This window comes from Artemia sp. Qi Xiang Cuo, chromosome 13 (genome assembly GCF_049724085.1).
Source record: "Artemia sp. Qi Xiang Cuo chromosome 13, ASM4972408v1, whole genome shotgun sequence".
Taxonomy (NCBI): domain Eukaryota; kingdom Metazoa; phylum Arthropoda; class Branchiopoda; order Anostraca; family Artemiidae; genus Artemia; species Artemia sp. Qi Xiang Cuo.
Window position 1 is genome coordinate 53,200,784 of NC_142806.1, and position 17,875 is coordinate 53,218,658.

The 17,875-nt window shown below is 36.0% G+C and overlaps 1 protein-coding gene across 1 annotated transcript in view; it reads left to right on the forward strand.

Moving 5' to 3' along the window:
• Positions 1–17,875, forward strand: part of LOC148945419 (protein diaphanous-like) — a 298,677-nt gene that overhangs the window by 32,800 nt on the left and 248,002 nt on the right. The window contains exons 3-4 of the mRNA XM_089099035.1: positions 1,624–1,728; positions 5,406–5,602. Of these exons, the coding sequence (XP_088955161.1) occupies positions 1,624–1,728; positions 5,406–5,602 (302 nt within the window). The remainder of the gene's footprint in view (positions 1–1,623; positions 1,729–5,405; positions 5,603–17,875) is intronic.

Consider the following 17,875-nt stretch of genomic DNA (forward strand, 5'->3'; position numbering starts at 1 on the left):
ATCAACAAAAAACTGCAACGAGTTTTTAACTACACGCTTACAAAGGTTTTAGGTATAAATTCTGTTGGGGGAATGAGTTTGTTGTTATGCCTTAAAATACGCAAATTAAATGGCGGAAATCAGGAGAATCTGTATGTTGCAATGAATGAGTTTGTTGCTATGCCTTAAAATACGCAAATTAAATGGAGGAAATCAGGAGAATCTGGATATTTTTTTAAGGATCGAGTCTGAAAAGAATTAATATTTCTTTAAGGATCAAGGCTGAAAATATTTTTTGAATTTATCTTTTTATATGAAATTTTAATATAATAAAAAATATTAAGAGTATAATACAAAATAATAATTATAATTTCCAATAATATGGAAATGTGTCTATAATCATAATAATTTTTTTTATACTTGATATATTCTATATTTAATTTATATGATTGTAAGAAGAAGAAAAAATAAATTTCATCAAAGTTAAAGTTTTGACAAGTCTACCCTGTTTTGTGTCACTGCTGGAGGATCAAGTCAAAATATTTACAGATATTTTTGTTGTGGGACAGGAGTTGACAATGCTACGTGTGATTTTTCTTTAGGGGGGGGGGGGAGTTAATTTTTTCTGACAATCATGTAGGAGTATTCACTACTTTTTTTTTTGCTTGTTGTCCTTAAGAATTTTTTGCTGGTCAAACTATATATAACATGTGAAATAAATAAATTACAACTGTGTTAATATTACAACGTGTAATAATTACAATAATTAATTAATAATTATAACACAATAATTACAACGTGTGTTTATTGTTTTTAATGTAGTGATAGAAAATGTGTATGTAGAGTTTAAGCAGCACCCTAACTTGAAGCTAGCTGCAAATGATAGCAACAATAGTGGACCTCATAGTCTAAATACTGTGGTAAATCAATTTAATTCCCCTGTGTGTGAGGTCTGATGTTTCAAGTGGAAGCATTGATAAATGATATTGTAATAACTTTTCATTTTTGACTTTAGGCCGCTTTCTTTTGGGTAATTTGATATCTAGGCTAACTCGTGACACGTATTCCAACTTTGCATAAATAACTTTAAAATGTACATTGATTTAATTCTTGATCAAGAATAATACACTTTCTAACTGACTCTGAAACTCTTAGAGCTGCTCATGAATATATACTGCTTCTAAATAATTTGTGGCCTGGTATTTGAGCTGCTCATGAATATAGACTGCTTCTAAATAATTTGTGGCCTGGTATTTGAGCTGCTCATGAATATTGACTGCTTCTAAATAATTTATGGCCTGGTATTTGAGCTGCTCATGAATATAGACTGCTTCTAAATAATTTGTGGCCTGGTATTTGAGCTGCTCATGAATATAGACTGCTTCTAAATAATTTTGTGGCCTGATGTTTGATTCCTGCTGCTGCAAGGTTGGGCAAGAGTTTGCTCCCTGTTACTGTAAATAAGCAAGTAACTGAAACGCCGATAATAAACTGTTGACGCCCTAATTTTTGATCCAAAAGAGCACTAGCCCAGGTACCGAAGACCCGATTTTACTGGGAACTGTAAACAAGTTATTACCATCAGAAGAAAAGAGGTGAGGTTGAAAAAGAACTATTTTCTGTAATTATGTCTTCTCATTTCAGGATGATATGAATTTAACAACCGACACCCAAAAAGGCCCTCTGCGAATGATACCACTGGCGAAAAAGAAAGAAATGCTAGAAATGCACTACAAAGGAAATGCATTGGTATATCTAAGTTTTTTCTCCTCTTTTGATCGCACTGCTTTCCACTTTTTATGGAGTGAAAAGCTGCACTTTCTACTTTTAATATAGCACCACTTTTCACTTTTAATAGTCCACTTGTATTGAAGAAGGAAAAATATGCGAATAAAAAACCTGTTAGAACACATGCTCCTAGATTTGATAGATTCCTATTGTAAGTAATCCAGGTATTTGGTATCCAAATATCAGCTCTGATAAGAAAAAAAGATAATGCATATCAAAGAGTATATGCTGCAGAGCTAAAACTTTCAAGATTATTAAGATCATAAGTATAAACAATCAGGGTTTTCAGAGGGAGGGTATCAGAAGGTTTTCAGAATGAGGGGCTGTCTGAAGTAGCACTTCAGGCTGATGCTAGGGAGACAGAGTGGAATTTCTCTTCTCTTCCTCAACCCCTCCTTTTATGTCAATATCAGTGTATTGATAAGATTAAGTTGGTGTTATGTGGCCATGGTGTAATAAAAAAAGGTTTATGAAACAAGAAAAAAAGCACTAGAAAAAGCAAACAAAACACAGGTAAGAATAATAAAAAAAGAAGAAGAAAGTATGTTCTGCGCAGACGTAATTTTAGGTCTATATCCCTGTGTTATTAAGACTATGGCAGCAGCACATGCTTTAAGGGAAATAAATAAAAGGTATATGAGATTTAAAAATGATTGGAAACTGGTAATAAATTGGAAATTAGAAACTGGAGCTAAGAGAAAACTGGAATTAAATTGGAAATAAGATAAGAAGAATAAAGAATGGAAAATGGAATATGCTATAAGAGGTTTGTAGTAAGCGGAAACTGTTAATAAATTTGAAATAAGAAAAGAACAACAAAAAATGGAAAATGAAGCATGTTATATGCAGACGAATTGCAAATGGCATTATGTTAATGTTGATGCATGCACAGTGGAGGGGGGAGGGACGGTGTGATCGACTTTCCCAAAGGTATCCCGACCCACTAATGAATAGACATATGTGAAATTATATTTATAGCATCATTTCCTGGAACAATTATAAGTGAAAGGTGTGGAGTGCAGGTGGTTCATAGTTAAAAGTGACCGTATTTCATATATTATATTTATATATCATAAATCTTTTGGAACTCTTCTAAAAAGGTGCTATTTTGCAAAGGAGTATTAAAAGTTTATAACTTGCGACAAAAAATGTCGAAATAGTACATTTTTAAGTGTTGAAAGTGCTACTATGATCGACAAATACTAAAAAGTGTACTTTAGCACACTTATGTGCTCTTAATATTTTATATGTTATAACATTTTATATTTAAAAGTTAATGCAGTTTATACCTAGGGGAATTATTGGTAGTACAATGCTGAATACAATTAGCTCAATTGAGTGTTTCTATGCAAGGAAATCCTAATCCTTTCATTGACAGATAAAACACAAGGCTTAAGTACGTATCTAGTAGGCTAAGTTGTTTAGTGAAAGTCTTGTTTGACGATATAGTCAATTGACCACTTGTAAGTGTAGAGCCCCCACTTAAAACTGATTAAAATCGGAAAGCTGTGTGATTGAAAATAAATTCTTTGAAAAATAATTGTTAAGTATTAGAAATTGAATTATCACAAGTATTAGAAATTAAAGTGTGCAAGTGAGACGTTTCCAACTGGAACTCCAACCGGAGCCGGGTCAAACCACTAGTGGGTGTTGTATGTTGATGTTTTTTTTTTGTAAATTTATATGTTGCGTGTATCAACTACTAGTGGGTGTTCAAATTCATTATTTTGCAGAAATGAGGTTCCTTTATCTCATTGAACATTCTCTCTAAAATTAACACTCACAGCCTTTATTCAGCTCTAAATTTTTTCGAAAAGACAGTTTTAGAAAACTTCATAAATGTTGACCAAAGTATTACAAGTATTAAGAATTAAATAGGATAATTGTTAATTAATCCTTTTTCTAAAATAAGAACTTGATTTCTGGTGCCCCAAGGATGGGTTCTTCTTTCCCGGTCTATAGGCTGGGACAGATGCTTCACAGTGTTTCTGGATGTGTTGATGTCATGCATGTCAAAAATGAATAAGTAGCCGCTTGAACTGACAAATTACGTGAACCCTACATGTACTTGGACATGTGACAACTCATGTAACAATATTCGAAAATTGTAACACGAAGCATGAGAAAAACTCGAAAACGTCAGACTTTTTTCTTACTGCAGAACTGCACTAGTAGTTTCAGCAGAGTTGGAACTAGCAGTTTCAGCAGAGTTGGAACTAACAGAGTTTTAGCTTTACAGTAAATTATATTTTAACTGACCTTTCTTGCTGTGTGTCTATTCTGTATTATGGACTGTGCATTACTATTTCTATGAACAGGCAGAAAAGTGCTTTGTTTGTAATGTACGGCTTCTACTGTTTCTGCAAAACTAGATTAGACTCTTAACAGTCTAAAAAATATATCTGTCAGAACAGACATTTCATCTGAAGTACAGAATACTATTGAATACCTAATAAACTTGAGTTAAAAAATCTAGGCTGTCCATGTTGATTATTTTACGATCAGTTTTAGGTTAATCCCTGACTTCCTTTGATTGACGACAGAGAGAAGGAAAATCCACTTTTATAATCGTTCCTGCAGTTGTGAAACCCTTCGGCCTCACAAAAATATTCTGCCATGAAATTTCGTACATCCATACTAACGTGTTCACATGAAATCTGGAAATTTCACATAGTTTTTGATGATAGGAAAAGGCGAAAAGTGGCTCTTAATTAATTTTGATGATCGACAAAACTACTACTTTTACAAAGAAGTCACCGCCGTCCCCAGCCACCACGCTATTGTCATTGATAAAACCAGTGTGTATATAACCAGATTAGTGTCAATATCTGAGAGCCTGTGGTGTCAGAAAATATGAAATGGAGTTCTGAAAATATCTGCCAAATGGATCAGATATAATAAATAAAGCAATAAAAGGCATAATATACTACATTGTCATTTTGTTTGATTTCCTCGTATGGTCGAATTTAAATGACTTAACATGTAATTGGTAGACATTGTCTTATGTAGTTTATAGATCAAATGTTTTGTATTACCATAAATGTTTTTTTTCAAGTTTATTAAGTCTACTTTGGTGCTAAAAAAGGGCGTAATTTGCTATGGGGGTGGGGGTGGGGGCTAACCCCCCGACCTCCGTTTGCCAACCTCCGCCCCCCCCCCAAAAAAAAAAGAAAAGCGAGTTTGCTCCCCCCCCCATCTGAAATTTAGTTTCTTCCGAAATATTGTCAAAACTAAGATAAACCTGCATAATTCAAGCATCAACAGAAACAGATCAGTTTTTTTGGTACATATTTACCTTTATAGTACTAGATAGTACCTTTGTAGTACTAAATAGTACCTTTATATATACCAATGTACCATTTAATAGTACCAATAGCTTATTTTTTAGTTTTTACTGTCATTTTCACTTGATTTGGGAAAATTGGCTCCAACTTTGCCCCCCCCCCTTCAAGATTTTTACAAAATTACGCCACTGATGCTAAAGCACCTCGTCGACTCTTGACTTTTGGGCCCCTAAGGAATTTATACAATAATAGATTTTCCAATCCCGAATTGACGAAATGATGGCGCATTTCTCTCTGTTTTTAACGGGGTTATTGTTTTTTATCCTAATCATTAAGATATTATTCTCTTTTTAGAAAAGTCGAAGTAGATTTGACAGCCCTGGAGATTTCATTGAGTATTTAAGGAATCCGGACATCAACCACTCAAAAGCTTTTAATTGCTTAAAGTCATTGCGTGTAGCACTAACAAGCAATCCTTTAACTTGGGTCCATGAATTTGTAGAAAGAGAAGGACTTCTGCAAGTATTACAAATTTTGGCTAGATGTTTAAGGTACCTTATTTTTTGTATGTTTTTTTCAGTACTTTTTTTACTATTTTATATCTATTTTTAGTATTTCAGCTTAGTATTATCTCCCATCGAGCGGTTTTGCTTAGAAGAATTTTGTTTTATCCCAATCTTAAATATCCCTTCAGCATATTCAAGGTTGAACTACGCATTGGAAACCACATGTCTGAGCTTGGTTGGGGGTAGGGACTAGGAAATTATTGCCGGGATCGATGCCGATAAGGACGGCTCTTTCGGCCTAGCTCGTCGATTTCCTTTCATTTTGTATCTACCATTCAAGCTATCGCAATTTCGAGTGATTGTGGTATTTCTGTGTTCTGTTGAAAACACTATAAAAAAAACTGGAGTCTTTCTTGACTGATCTTGAAAAAAAAATAGGATCACGAGTTAAAATGATATTAAGGAATCTGGCTAAGTGTGTTGATGAAGGGTTGATACATCGTGAAAGATGTATCTCTTTATAAATAATTTCGTGAAGATTCATATACAAGTATGTTTCTCTTTTTAATTTATTTGTGTTTTTTTGTTGGTTTTGTTGGTTTGACTGATCTTGGTACTAAAAAAAGCTTGTAAAAACAAGTACGGAGCGATAGTGCATTATGTATGTGAGGGGGGTTGCTTTCCTCTGAACCACCTGCTCTTTACTCTAAAGTTTTATAGTGTGACCTTGTGTTGAGTAGTTATTCTTAGTGAACTGAGATATACATTCAAACTTTACCATGATAAGTATGGGGTTCACTAAGGGCCAGCCACTAAACCTCAAAAAGTTTTGCAGTGGTTTAAAATACTTTTTATTCCATACCCACAACCTTTGCGTTTTAGTTGTCGATTTTAAAGACTTGAGACAAAAAGTTAAACTTCAGCGTAGCGTAAAGGGCAAAAGAGAGGTTCAGAAGAGAGTAGACTTCTTCACACACGGAATAATTTATTTTTGTTTTACGTTTTAATATCTGTCCTCATTTGTTTTTTAACAAGTTTGTAAACAAGTGGCAACACCAGATTGCACTGAAACCTCTTTCGTTTCAGGGATTAGAAAAGTACTTAAAATAAGAATCATCCCACCGAAAGTTACTAATGCATGAAATCATCAGAGAAACTGAGGTGATGTATTAAAAGAAAAATCCAAGAATATTAGAATCTATTATATACTATATCTATATCTATTAGATATAGTATGTATCTATAGTATATCTATTATTTGCTATTACAAAGAAACAAGAAGGTTCAACAGGTTTCATTTCCTGTTCAACTTCGTGTAACTCTTTTAAGCTTCTTTTTTTGTAGTTGTTATACAAAACTGAATTAGGTCACAATGGAAGTCAAAGTTCAATTTGCTTATCCCAAGACTTTAAGCCATATAATGAAGTATTGTTTTCTCTTACTTTGATAGGAATTAAGAAAATTACTGCTAAAATCAATGAAAAAAAATGCTTGGATCCTGGACATTGCCAATGCTTTGTTAAATTAATTTGATTTTTGTTCGGAGGTTTTGGTTTCCATCTCCATTGAAGTTCTCTTAGCACTACGATTTACGAATTCAGGTTTCGAGCCAATTGAGAAAGAAGTTTTTGGGCCCCTTTCAGGAGGAGAGAAACACGCCAACAGTTTTTCTTGTACATTATGCTAATAGGCTCAAAGGCATGCGGTTATAACTTTTAAACTGATCAAGGATAAAACTTGGCCCTTCCGGGTCCTTTACAGATCATCATTTTCGACTGGGTTGTGGATTCGATCACAAGGACTTTTAAAATTCAATTGTATGCACATATGCTGCCACCTTTCCAGATATCTGTCTTTTGTCCAATCAATGATTATTTGTTTTGCAATTCGAACAACAAGATCGGGACGATCTTGAGCTGACTGCTCAATGATAAATTCATTATTATGAGATGTAATACGTGCTGTTTCTTTGATTTCTGGCCAATCAGGATCTCAAGTCATAGTTCTGAAGGGATCTGATGGTCAAGTGCGATAAACAATGGCCAATCAGGATCGCAAGTCATAGTTCTGAAGGGATCTGATGGTCAAATGCGATAAACAATGGCCAATCAGGATTGCAAGTCGTAGTTCTGAAGAGATCTGATGGGCAAATGCGATAAACAATGGCCAAGCAGGATCGCAAGTCATGGTTCTGAAGAGATCTGATGGTCAAATGGGGTAAACATTGGCCAATCAGGATTGCAAGTCATAGTTCTGAAGAGATCTGATGGTCAAATGCGATAAACAATGGCCAATCAGGATCGCAAGTCATAGTTCTGAAGAGATCTGATGGTAAAATGCGATAAACAATGGTAAATCAGAATTGCAAGTCCTAGTTCTGAAGAGATCTGATGGTCAAATGCGATAAACAGTGGCTAATCAGGATCGCAAGTCATGGTTCTGAAGAGATCTGATGGTCAAATGCGATAAACAATGGCCAATCACGATTGCAAGTCATTGTTCTGAAAAGATCTGATGGTCAAATGCGATAAACAATGGCCAATCAGGATCGCAAGTCATAGTTCTCAAGAGATCTGATGGTCAAATACGATAAACACTGGCCAATCAGGATTGCAAGTCATAGTTCTGAATAGATCTGATGGTAAAATGCGATAAACAATCGCCAGTCATGATAGCAAATCAAAGTTCTGAAGAGATCTGATGGTAAAATGCGATAAACAATGGCCAATCAGGATTGCAAGTCATTATTCTGAAGAGATCTGATGGTCAAATGCGATAAACAATGGCCAAGCATGATTGCAAGTCATTGTTCTGAAGAGATCTGATAGTCAAATGCGATAAACAATGGCCAATCAGGATTGCAAGTCATAGTTCTGAAGAGATCTGATGGTCAAATGCGATAAACAATGGCCAATCAGGATCGCAAGTCATAGTTCTGAAGAGATCTGATGGTCAAATGTGATAAACAATGGCCAATCAGGATTGCAAGTCATAGTTCTGAAGAGATCTGATGGTAAAATGCGATAAACAATGGCCAATCAGGATTGCAAGTCATTATTCTGAAGAGATCTGATGCTCAAATGCGATAAACAATGGCCAAGCACGATTCCAAGTCATAGTTCTGAAAAGATCTGATAGTCAAATGCGATAAACAATGGCCAATCAGGATCGCAAGTCATTGTTCTGAAAAGATTTGATGGTCAAATGCGATAAACAATGGCCCATCAGGATTGCAAGTCATAGTTCTGAAGAGATTTGATGGTCAAATGCGATAAACAATGGCCAATCAGGATTGCAAGTCATTATTCTGAAGAGATCTGATGGTCAAATGCGATAAACAATGGCCCATCAGGATAGCAAATCATAGTTCTGAAGAGATCTGATGGTAAATTGCGATAAACAATGGCCAATCAGGATTGCAAGTCATTATTGTGAAGAGATCTGATGGTCAAATGCGATAAACAATGGCCAAGCAGGATTGCAAGTCATAGTTCTGATGAGATCTGATGGTCAAATGCGATAAACACTGCCCAATCAGGATTGCAAGTCATAGTTCTGAAGAGATCTGATGGTCAAATGCGATAAACAATGGCCAATCAGGATCGCAAGTCACAGTTCTGAAGAGATCTGATGGTCAATTGCGATAAACAATCGCCAATCAGGATTGTAAGTCATTATTGTGAAGAGATCTGATGCTCAAATGCGATAAACAATGGCCAATCACGATTGCAAGTCATTGTTCTGAAAAGATCTGATGGTAAAATGCGATAAACAATTGCCAATCAGGGTCGCAAGTCATTGTTCTGAAGAGATCTGATGGTCAAATGCGATAAACAATGGCCAATCAGGATTGCAAGTCATAGTTCTGAAGAGATCTGATGGTCAAATGCGATAAACAATGGCCAATCAGGATTGTAAGTCATTATCCTGAAGAGATCTGATGGTCAAATGCTATAAACAATGGCCAAGCAGGATTGCAAGTCATAGTTCTGAAGAGATCTGATGGTCAAATGCGATAAACAATGGCCAATCAGGATTGCAAGTCATTATTCTGAAGAGACCTGATGGTCAAATGCGATAAACAATGGCCAAGCAGGATTGCAAGTCATAGTTCTGAAGAGATCTGATGGTCAAATGCGATAAACATTGGCCAATCAGGATTGCAAGTCATAGTTCTGAAGAGATCTGATGGTCAAATGCGATAAACAATGGCCAATCAGGATTGCAAGTCATAGTTCTGAAGAGATCTGATGGTCAAATGGGATAAACAATGGCCAATCAGGATTGCAAGTCATAGTTCTCAAGAGATCTGATGGTCAAATGCGATAAACAATGGCCAATCAGGATTGCAAGTCATAGTTCTGAAGAGATCTGATGGTCAAATGCGATAAACAATGGCCAATCAGGATCGCAAGTCATAGTTCTGAAGAGATCTGATGGTCAAATGTGATAAACAATGGCCAGTCAGGATTGCAAGTCATAGTTCTGAAGAGATCTGATGGTAAATTGCGATAAACAATGGCCAGTGAGGATTGCAAGTCATAGTTCTGAAGAGATCTGATGGTCAAATGCGATAATCAATGGCAAATCAGGATTGCAAGTCATAGTTCTGAAGAGATCTGATGGTCAAATGCGATGGACAATGGCCGATCAGGATTGCAAGTCATGGTTCTGAAGAGATCTGATGGTCAAATACGATAAACAATGGCCAATCAGGATTGCAAGTCATAGTTCTGAAGAGATCTGATGGTCAAATGCGATAAACAATGGCCAATCAGGATTGCAAGTCATAGTTCTGAAGAGATCTGATGGTCAAATGCGATAAACAATGGCCAATCAGGGTCGCCAGTCACAGTTCTGAAGAGATCTGATGGTCAAATGTGATAAACATTGGCCAATCAGGATTGCAAGTCATAGTTCTCAAGGGATCTGATGGTCAAATGCGATAAACAATGGCCAATCAGGATCGCAAGTCACAGTTCTGAAGAGATCTGATGGTCAAATGTGATAAACAATGGCCAATCACGATTCCAAGTCATAGTTCTGAAGAGCTTTGATGGTCAAATGCGATAAACAATGGCCAATCAGGATCGCAAGTCATAGTTCTGAAGAAATCTGGTGGTCAGAAGAAATCTGGTGGTCAAAGGCGATAAACAATAGCCACTGCATCTTCGAAATGTTTAGCATAGTAGCGTGTTGATTGGTGAATGACAACGATAGTATTACTTTTTTAGCAACAAGTGTATTCCGTTTCGCATCTAAGTCTGGATGAGTCGTGCTCGCAGTTCGTCAATAATCGACAATATAGTGTTGGAAAAGTCGTCCACCAAAAAGTAAAGCCTTAAAATCTTTCAGACGCAGGTCGGGTATTGCAGCTTGCAGAGAAAGGCTTTTGGCGTGTTCAGGTCGAAAAGTGATACGAGGCTCCTGGTACTTATATAATATGGAGCAAAGAAAGAAAGATGTAGAAGTAAAGAAAAATCTAGAAGAAGCAAAGCAAAGCGTCCGTGCAAAAAAAGTTCTGAGCCAGAACCAGCAAAGAAAAAAGAGGCTTGAGAATCGTCCTTACAAGAACTTTTCAACCTGAATCAACAAAGAAAAACGAGGCTTGAGAAGCGTCCTTACAAGAACTTTTGAATCAGGACCAACAAAGAAAAATGAGGCTGGAGGAGCATCCGTGCAAAAAAGTCCTGAACCAGAATCGACAAAGAAAAACGAGGCTTTAGAACCGTCCTTACAAGAACTTTTGAATGAGGACCAACAAAGAAAAACTAGGCTGGAGGAGCATCCGTGCAAAAAAGTCCCGAACCAGAATCGACAAAGAGAAACGAGGCTTGAGAACCGTCCTTACAAAAACTTTTGAGTTAGGAACAACAAAGAAAAAGGAGGCTGGAGGAGCATCCGTGCAAAAAAGTCCTGAACCAGAACCGACAAAGAAAATGGAGGCTTGAGAACCGTCCTTACAAAAACTTTTGAATCAGGACCAACAAAGAAAAACAAGGCTGGAATAGCGTTCGTGCAAAAAAGTTCTGAACCAGAACCGACAAAGAAAAACGAGGTTGGAGAAGCGTCCCTACCAAAAGTTCTGAACCAGAACCAACTAAGGAAAGCTAAAGTAGTTTGACGTTATTATCAGACTCTCTGGAACTAATAGCAATGTGAATACCAAAAATGTTGCAGTTCAATTATAAAAAGGAATATAATAACAGATTTGTCTAGTCGATAACAACTTTTTTAATTTGAGCCCTCTCACGATATTCTAGGACCACTTGGTCGATACAATCACACCTGGGAAAAAACAACAAATAAACACGCATCCGTGATCTTTCTTCTGGCAAAAAATACAAAATTCCACATTTTTGCAGATAGGAGCTTGAAAAGTCTACATTAGGGTTCTCTGATACGCTGAATCTGATTGTGTGATTTGCATTAAGATATATGACTTTTAGAGGCTGTTTCTCCCTCTTTCTGAAAATAAGGCAAATTTTCTGAGGCTCGTAACTTTTGACGGGTTAGACTGAACTTGATGAAACTTATATATTTGAAATCAACATAAAAATCCGATTCTTTTTATGTATCTATTGGTATCAAAATTCCGATTTTTAGAGTTTTGGTTACTATTGAGCCGGGTCGCTCCTTACTTACAGTTCGTTACCACGCACTGTATGATTCCAGTGTGTTTAGGCACACAAAAAATGATGCAATTTCATGACCTTTTAATTTGCGCCATACGTTTAATTATTAAACTAATAAACTAATTTTTTACATCTTTCACTTATATATTTTTAAACCAATGCTTATAGACATGTTTCACGAATATTTACTGTATTTTAATGTAATTCAGTTACTAGGGGCTAAAGTTCGTTCTTTACTTAAAAAATCACAAACAGGAAAAATCCTATGGCTTTTTTTATTTGGAATAGTAAGAGACAAAATTAAGAGAATCAGGCAGCAAACTAAGTCCAATATGTGGCATGATTTGTTCTTTACTAGGTTTCAGCCATCTTTACAGCCGTGATACCGATGAAACTTACATAATCCCTATTTACGACTAACTAGACTGATCCTTTATATGATTATACCAGAAAAATCAATCCCTTTGTATCTTTTCAACATGTTGTAAATAGTAACCTTTTCAATGTGATTATAATAACTTTATATTTGTTCTTTATTATAATTTCATCCTAGTTAAACTATGTACATTAGCCAATAAAATTTATTTATTAAATAAATTAATAAAGTTATAGAAGAATTATTATCTATAGTACCTGGCGATAACGTAACGGATTAAGCTGCTCTAAAACATGATCAAATGTTGGCAGGTTCAATCCCACGTGTCGCAAGGAACTTTATCTCTTCAGCGCCAATAGAACACGATGCAGATCGTCTCCTGTTGTAAATTCCTCAACTATATTATTTAAGGGTATTTTATCGAATAAATTCACATCTAAACTTAATTTGAGTGGATCTTGTGAAGACTCATTTACACAGAATAACTCTTCACACCATTCCTTTGTTGAGGTGAAGTTAATGAAGTTGAAATTGCTGTCTTCATTAGCATAACAAATTGTTACACTTTTGTACTGTAGACTCCTTTTCTTTCCTTCGAGACTAGTATTCTCCCAAACAGAGTGATTTTGGGGAGTTTTTGCGAAGTCAGCAGTCTGAACGTCTACGATTTAGTCAATATCCAAAAAATAAGTTGTCGAAACCGAATTTTTATCTCCCTCATAATTCCACCCTCCATTTTGTAGAAAATCTTTTCTCCATAAGACAAAATAAACAGTTTTCGTCGACTTGCAACCCTACTTTCAAAACATCAGTTGAATCTTCATCCCACTTCAAAAATGTTTCACCAGTATTAATCGATGGATTCAGTTGCATTTTGTCCGTACTACCCATAAAATCACGCGTCGAGTAGTTAGGACCTAATAAAAACCAAAACTGTTTTTTTAAATTTTCAGGTATTTTTCTAGTTTGAACAGAAAATTAAAATTATCGCTCAAACACCATAAATATTTTTTTCTGTTTACATGATAACTTTAGTGATTGTGAACTGAAAACTAAAATAAAGAAAATTTTTTTTCCACGGAAATAAAACAAAACGTTATAGAGATACGCATTTAGGAGCTGAGCCAAAAAGAAGTTTGGTTCCAGGAGGTGGGCAGATGTTAATAACATTTGCTACTAAAGAGCTATAAAAAAAAATGTGGATTTTCGTTAAAAGAATAATTTTGTTTATGAAATATATTAAAGAACGAACTCCTAGCAAACCTAGCAAAAGCAAAAGGCGAACCACAGCCTATAGTAACCAAAATCTTTAGATAAGATAATCTAACAGAAATATCTTTTGAAAATCCGGGTTGCAGCGTTACCATGGGACGTTTACCACGTCCCTTAGTAAAACTATCTTCAACAATTTACAGAAGTTGTTTTGTAAATCAAGACCCTAGGTCTTCTTTAGAAGCCTGAGATGGACCAATAGGTTCCTTCCCCAAGTAAAGAAGCAACTGAAGGCAATATCCATCAAAAGTTCAGAGAGCCCATAGTTTATATCCAAATCGAATGGACTTCCCTCAGATAAACTGCTTCAGGCAATGTTTCCTATAATATTTTACAATCATTTTGTTGGTGGAAAGATGTTGAGGGAAAATTACAAATTGCTTAAAGTTTGCATTTATTATGTCAAAGAGGGGTTTCACTTTGAAACCTTACCGACGGCTTGAACTCTATAGTTGCCCATAAAGTGGTTGCTTGACCGGGTCACTTCCAAGATCCTCATCAACTGACTAATAAGCTCTTTGGGAATATATAAAAACAATTAAAATAAAATTGCGTTATACTATCTTATCTAAAGATAAGTGTTTGTTGCATCGTCATCTATATAATGATTTTTAATTCTCAGAAAATTTCAGTGCGTGGGCAACAGCTCGTTCTTTAATATATAAATCAGCATAAAAATCCGATTCTTTTGATGTATCTATTGATATTAAAATTCCGTTTTTAGAGTTTTGGTTACTATTGAGACGAGGCGATCTTACTATACAGCTCCTTACAACGAACTGTTTGAAAAATTACAAACAGGAAAGAGCCTATGGCCTTTTCTTAATTGGAATAGTAAGAGACGACCTGGCTACAACCTACAATTATGACGTCACTGATTAATCTTTAACATGATTATGATTGCTTAAAAAATCAAATATCTTTGAAAATATAAAAAGACATCTAAAATGCAGTTTTTTTGTAAAAGGTGATTCTATTTTTAATTTGTTGTTTTTTATTAAAAAAGGCCCTAGAACTTTTAATTTCCGTTCGAATGAGCCCTCTCACGACATTCTAGGACCAATGGGTCGATACGATGACCCCCAGGGAGAAGAAAAAAAGGGCAAATAAACACGCATCCCCGATCTTTCTTCTGGCAGAAAATACAAAATTCCACATTTTTGCAGATAGGAACTTGAAACCTCTACAGTAAGGTTTACTGATACGCTGAATCTGATGGTTTGATTTTCATTGGGATTCTATGACTTTTAGGTTTTTTTTCCTTTTTTAGAAAATTTTGTCAGGCTCGTAACTTTTGATGGATATGAGTAAACTTTATGAAACATATATATTTAAAATCAGTATACAAATCAGATTCTTTGGATGTATCTATTGATTATTTGAAAAAAACTACGTTTTCTAAAGAGTTAAAGAGGCTGAGTCACAAGTTCGAACCTTAAAACGTACAGGGATTAGGAGGTACAGTTGGGGGGCTGCCGCCCCCCAAACCTCCCAGCTTTTACAGCCTCTTTTGTTAAGATTTTTATTTTGGTGGTCTACCGCCCCCCACAACCCCCGCTTTTTCCCTTGCAAAGAAATGCTTTGCAACACGAACGAAGTCTGCTTGAATTTTTTACTGTAAGAACATCCTGTTGCATCTGTTTGATTAGATACAGTACTGGGCCTGTTTGCTGGATTTTTTACAGGAGATTTTTCCCTAACCGATAACAAGCTACAGTGTGGTGAACTTGGTACGACCAACTGATTAGTAGAGATGCATCATGAGCTCCCACGAGGATAATACCCCTTCGAATCCCAATCCGGACACTTTTTTTAAAAACTCCCACGCGAACCACGTGGTTAATGGGGTCAATGACCTCTTTTTTTCCTTGGTCGATTTATTTGTTATTGTTTTGGCCAAGTGCACGCTCTCAGCAAATGTCAAGGTGTCCAGAAATAGGAAACAGTATTTGTTGTTGTTGTTTTGGGCAAGTGCACGCTCTCAGCGAATGTCAAGGTGTCCAGAAATAGGAAACAGTATTTGTTGTTGTTTTGGTCAATTGCCCGCTAGGGGAGAATGTTATGATGCCAGGAAAGAGTATTTGTTGTTGTAAGCTCGAGGCAAATGTTATGATCCAGGAAACAGTTTGTTATTGTTGTTTTTGGCCAAGTGTCCGCTAGGGAAGAATGTTATGATCCAGGAAAGAGTATTTGCTGTTGTTGCATGCTCGAGGCGAATGTTATGAGTTTCCAGGAAACAGTTAGATCCCGTGTTTCCTTCTCAGCCAATCAGCGAGTCGGTTACATCCCCCTTCTCAGCCAATCAGAGGGCTGGTTACATATGGTTTTCCCTTGAGATTTCGTATATAACGGACATGCATTGTGATTAAATTATCAGAAACTATTTTGACACAGTGCAAACAACTAGAATGGATAATATTGATGAATTAGAAGCCATGGCAACTTCAATTTGCAATGTAAGTACATTTTTTATTTTCAAAATAAAATTATTTTCCGTGGTCACCCTCCAGTATATTCACGTAAATCCCCCCCCCATACAATACAAACATCACTATACAATCTTTATACTCGATAGAAAACATAAAATCTGTTCTTTTACCCTCAAAACCTAACCCCCTCCCCCATTGTTTTTCTAACAAAGTTCTCGCAAAAAGAAATACTTATCTTTTCGTTAAATTTTAATCTTTCTCTAATGTGATTTAAAGTGTCTACTGACTTCTGTCAATTTTTAAAGAAAATGCCGCTCTGTTTTTACAAAAGGCTCTATGCAAGGTTAAAATTAGCTGTCACCCCTTTCCTGTTTGTATACATTAGCTGGTTTTAGGCAATCGAGGTTTTTAGTGCTTTTACGTAATTCTATGTTTGTCTGAAAATATCGGACAGCTAATTTGGTCTGCAAATTAGCGATAGATATTTAGGGCATTGGAATTCCATGTAAGAGTGAAACGGGATTATTTCAAGCTCTCTTTCGATAAAGTTTCTTTTATATTCCCGGGAGGGGAGCGTGAATCCAGGATTTTTGTTGGGGAGGGGGTTAGTACTTTTAATAGTGACAAAATAAAAATGAAAATATAATTGTTTTTTACCTTTATTGTTTTCGACTTTAATGTCAAACTATTTCTCTTTGATATTTTAGTGATTTTAGCTATAGCATTTGAATAAAAAGTACTAAAATATATGGTTTATTGACATGCCTTTTGCTTGAATATATCGCAAGATTAACTCAATGAGATGGTAAACCTAGGGCGGGTTAATTTTCCTAAATTTAGGGGAGGGGGCGTAAATCCAGGATTTTGCTCGGGGAGGGGGTTAGTACTTTTAATAGTGTCAAAATAGAAATGAAAAGATAATTGTTTTTACCTTAATTGTTTTCGACTTTAGTGTCTAACCATTTCTCTTTGATATTTTAGCGATTTTAGCTATAGCATTTGAATAAAAGGTAGTAAGATATATTCTTTATTGATATGCCTTTCGCTTGAATATATCGCAAGATTAACTCAATGAGATGGTAAACCAATATGCATTTTTACTTTTTGCTTTGCTGAAAAAGGGTGGAGGAGGGGGCTACTTTGAGATAAATGCTTTTCTAGACAAATTATATGGATGATGATACTAACTTTCTTTCTGTAAAAAGGGGGAAATTATTTATCATACTAACTTTTTTCTCTTCTTTAAGGCCAATTGTGAAGAATGTGCCCCACCTCCTAGTAAGAAAGCAAGAGAGGGTGAGGCAGCCCGATCAGTGCCAGCCCCAATGCAGTCTGGTCAAAAACCGAAAAGACAATGGGCCACAAGGATGGAGAACCCCGCTGTACAAGACAGCGACGTCGATACCACATCTATGCAAGCCCCTCTTAATCGAGCCTCAATGCTGCCTCGTCAAGTTGCAGCCTCGGCTGCACGAGCCCGGTATATCGCTAGCCCGGCTGCGAAAGATAGTAATGGACATGATATGATCCATTTGAGCCCCAGTCATACGGCAGGGCTTTCAGGACAAGATACAATGCCTGGGTCTTCTAGAAAAGTCATAGGCCA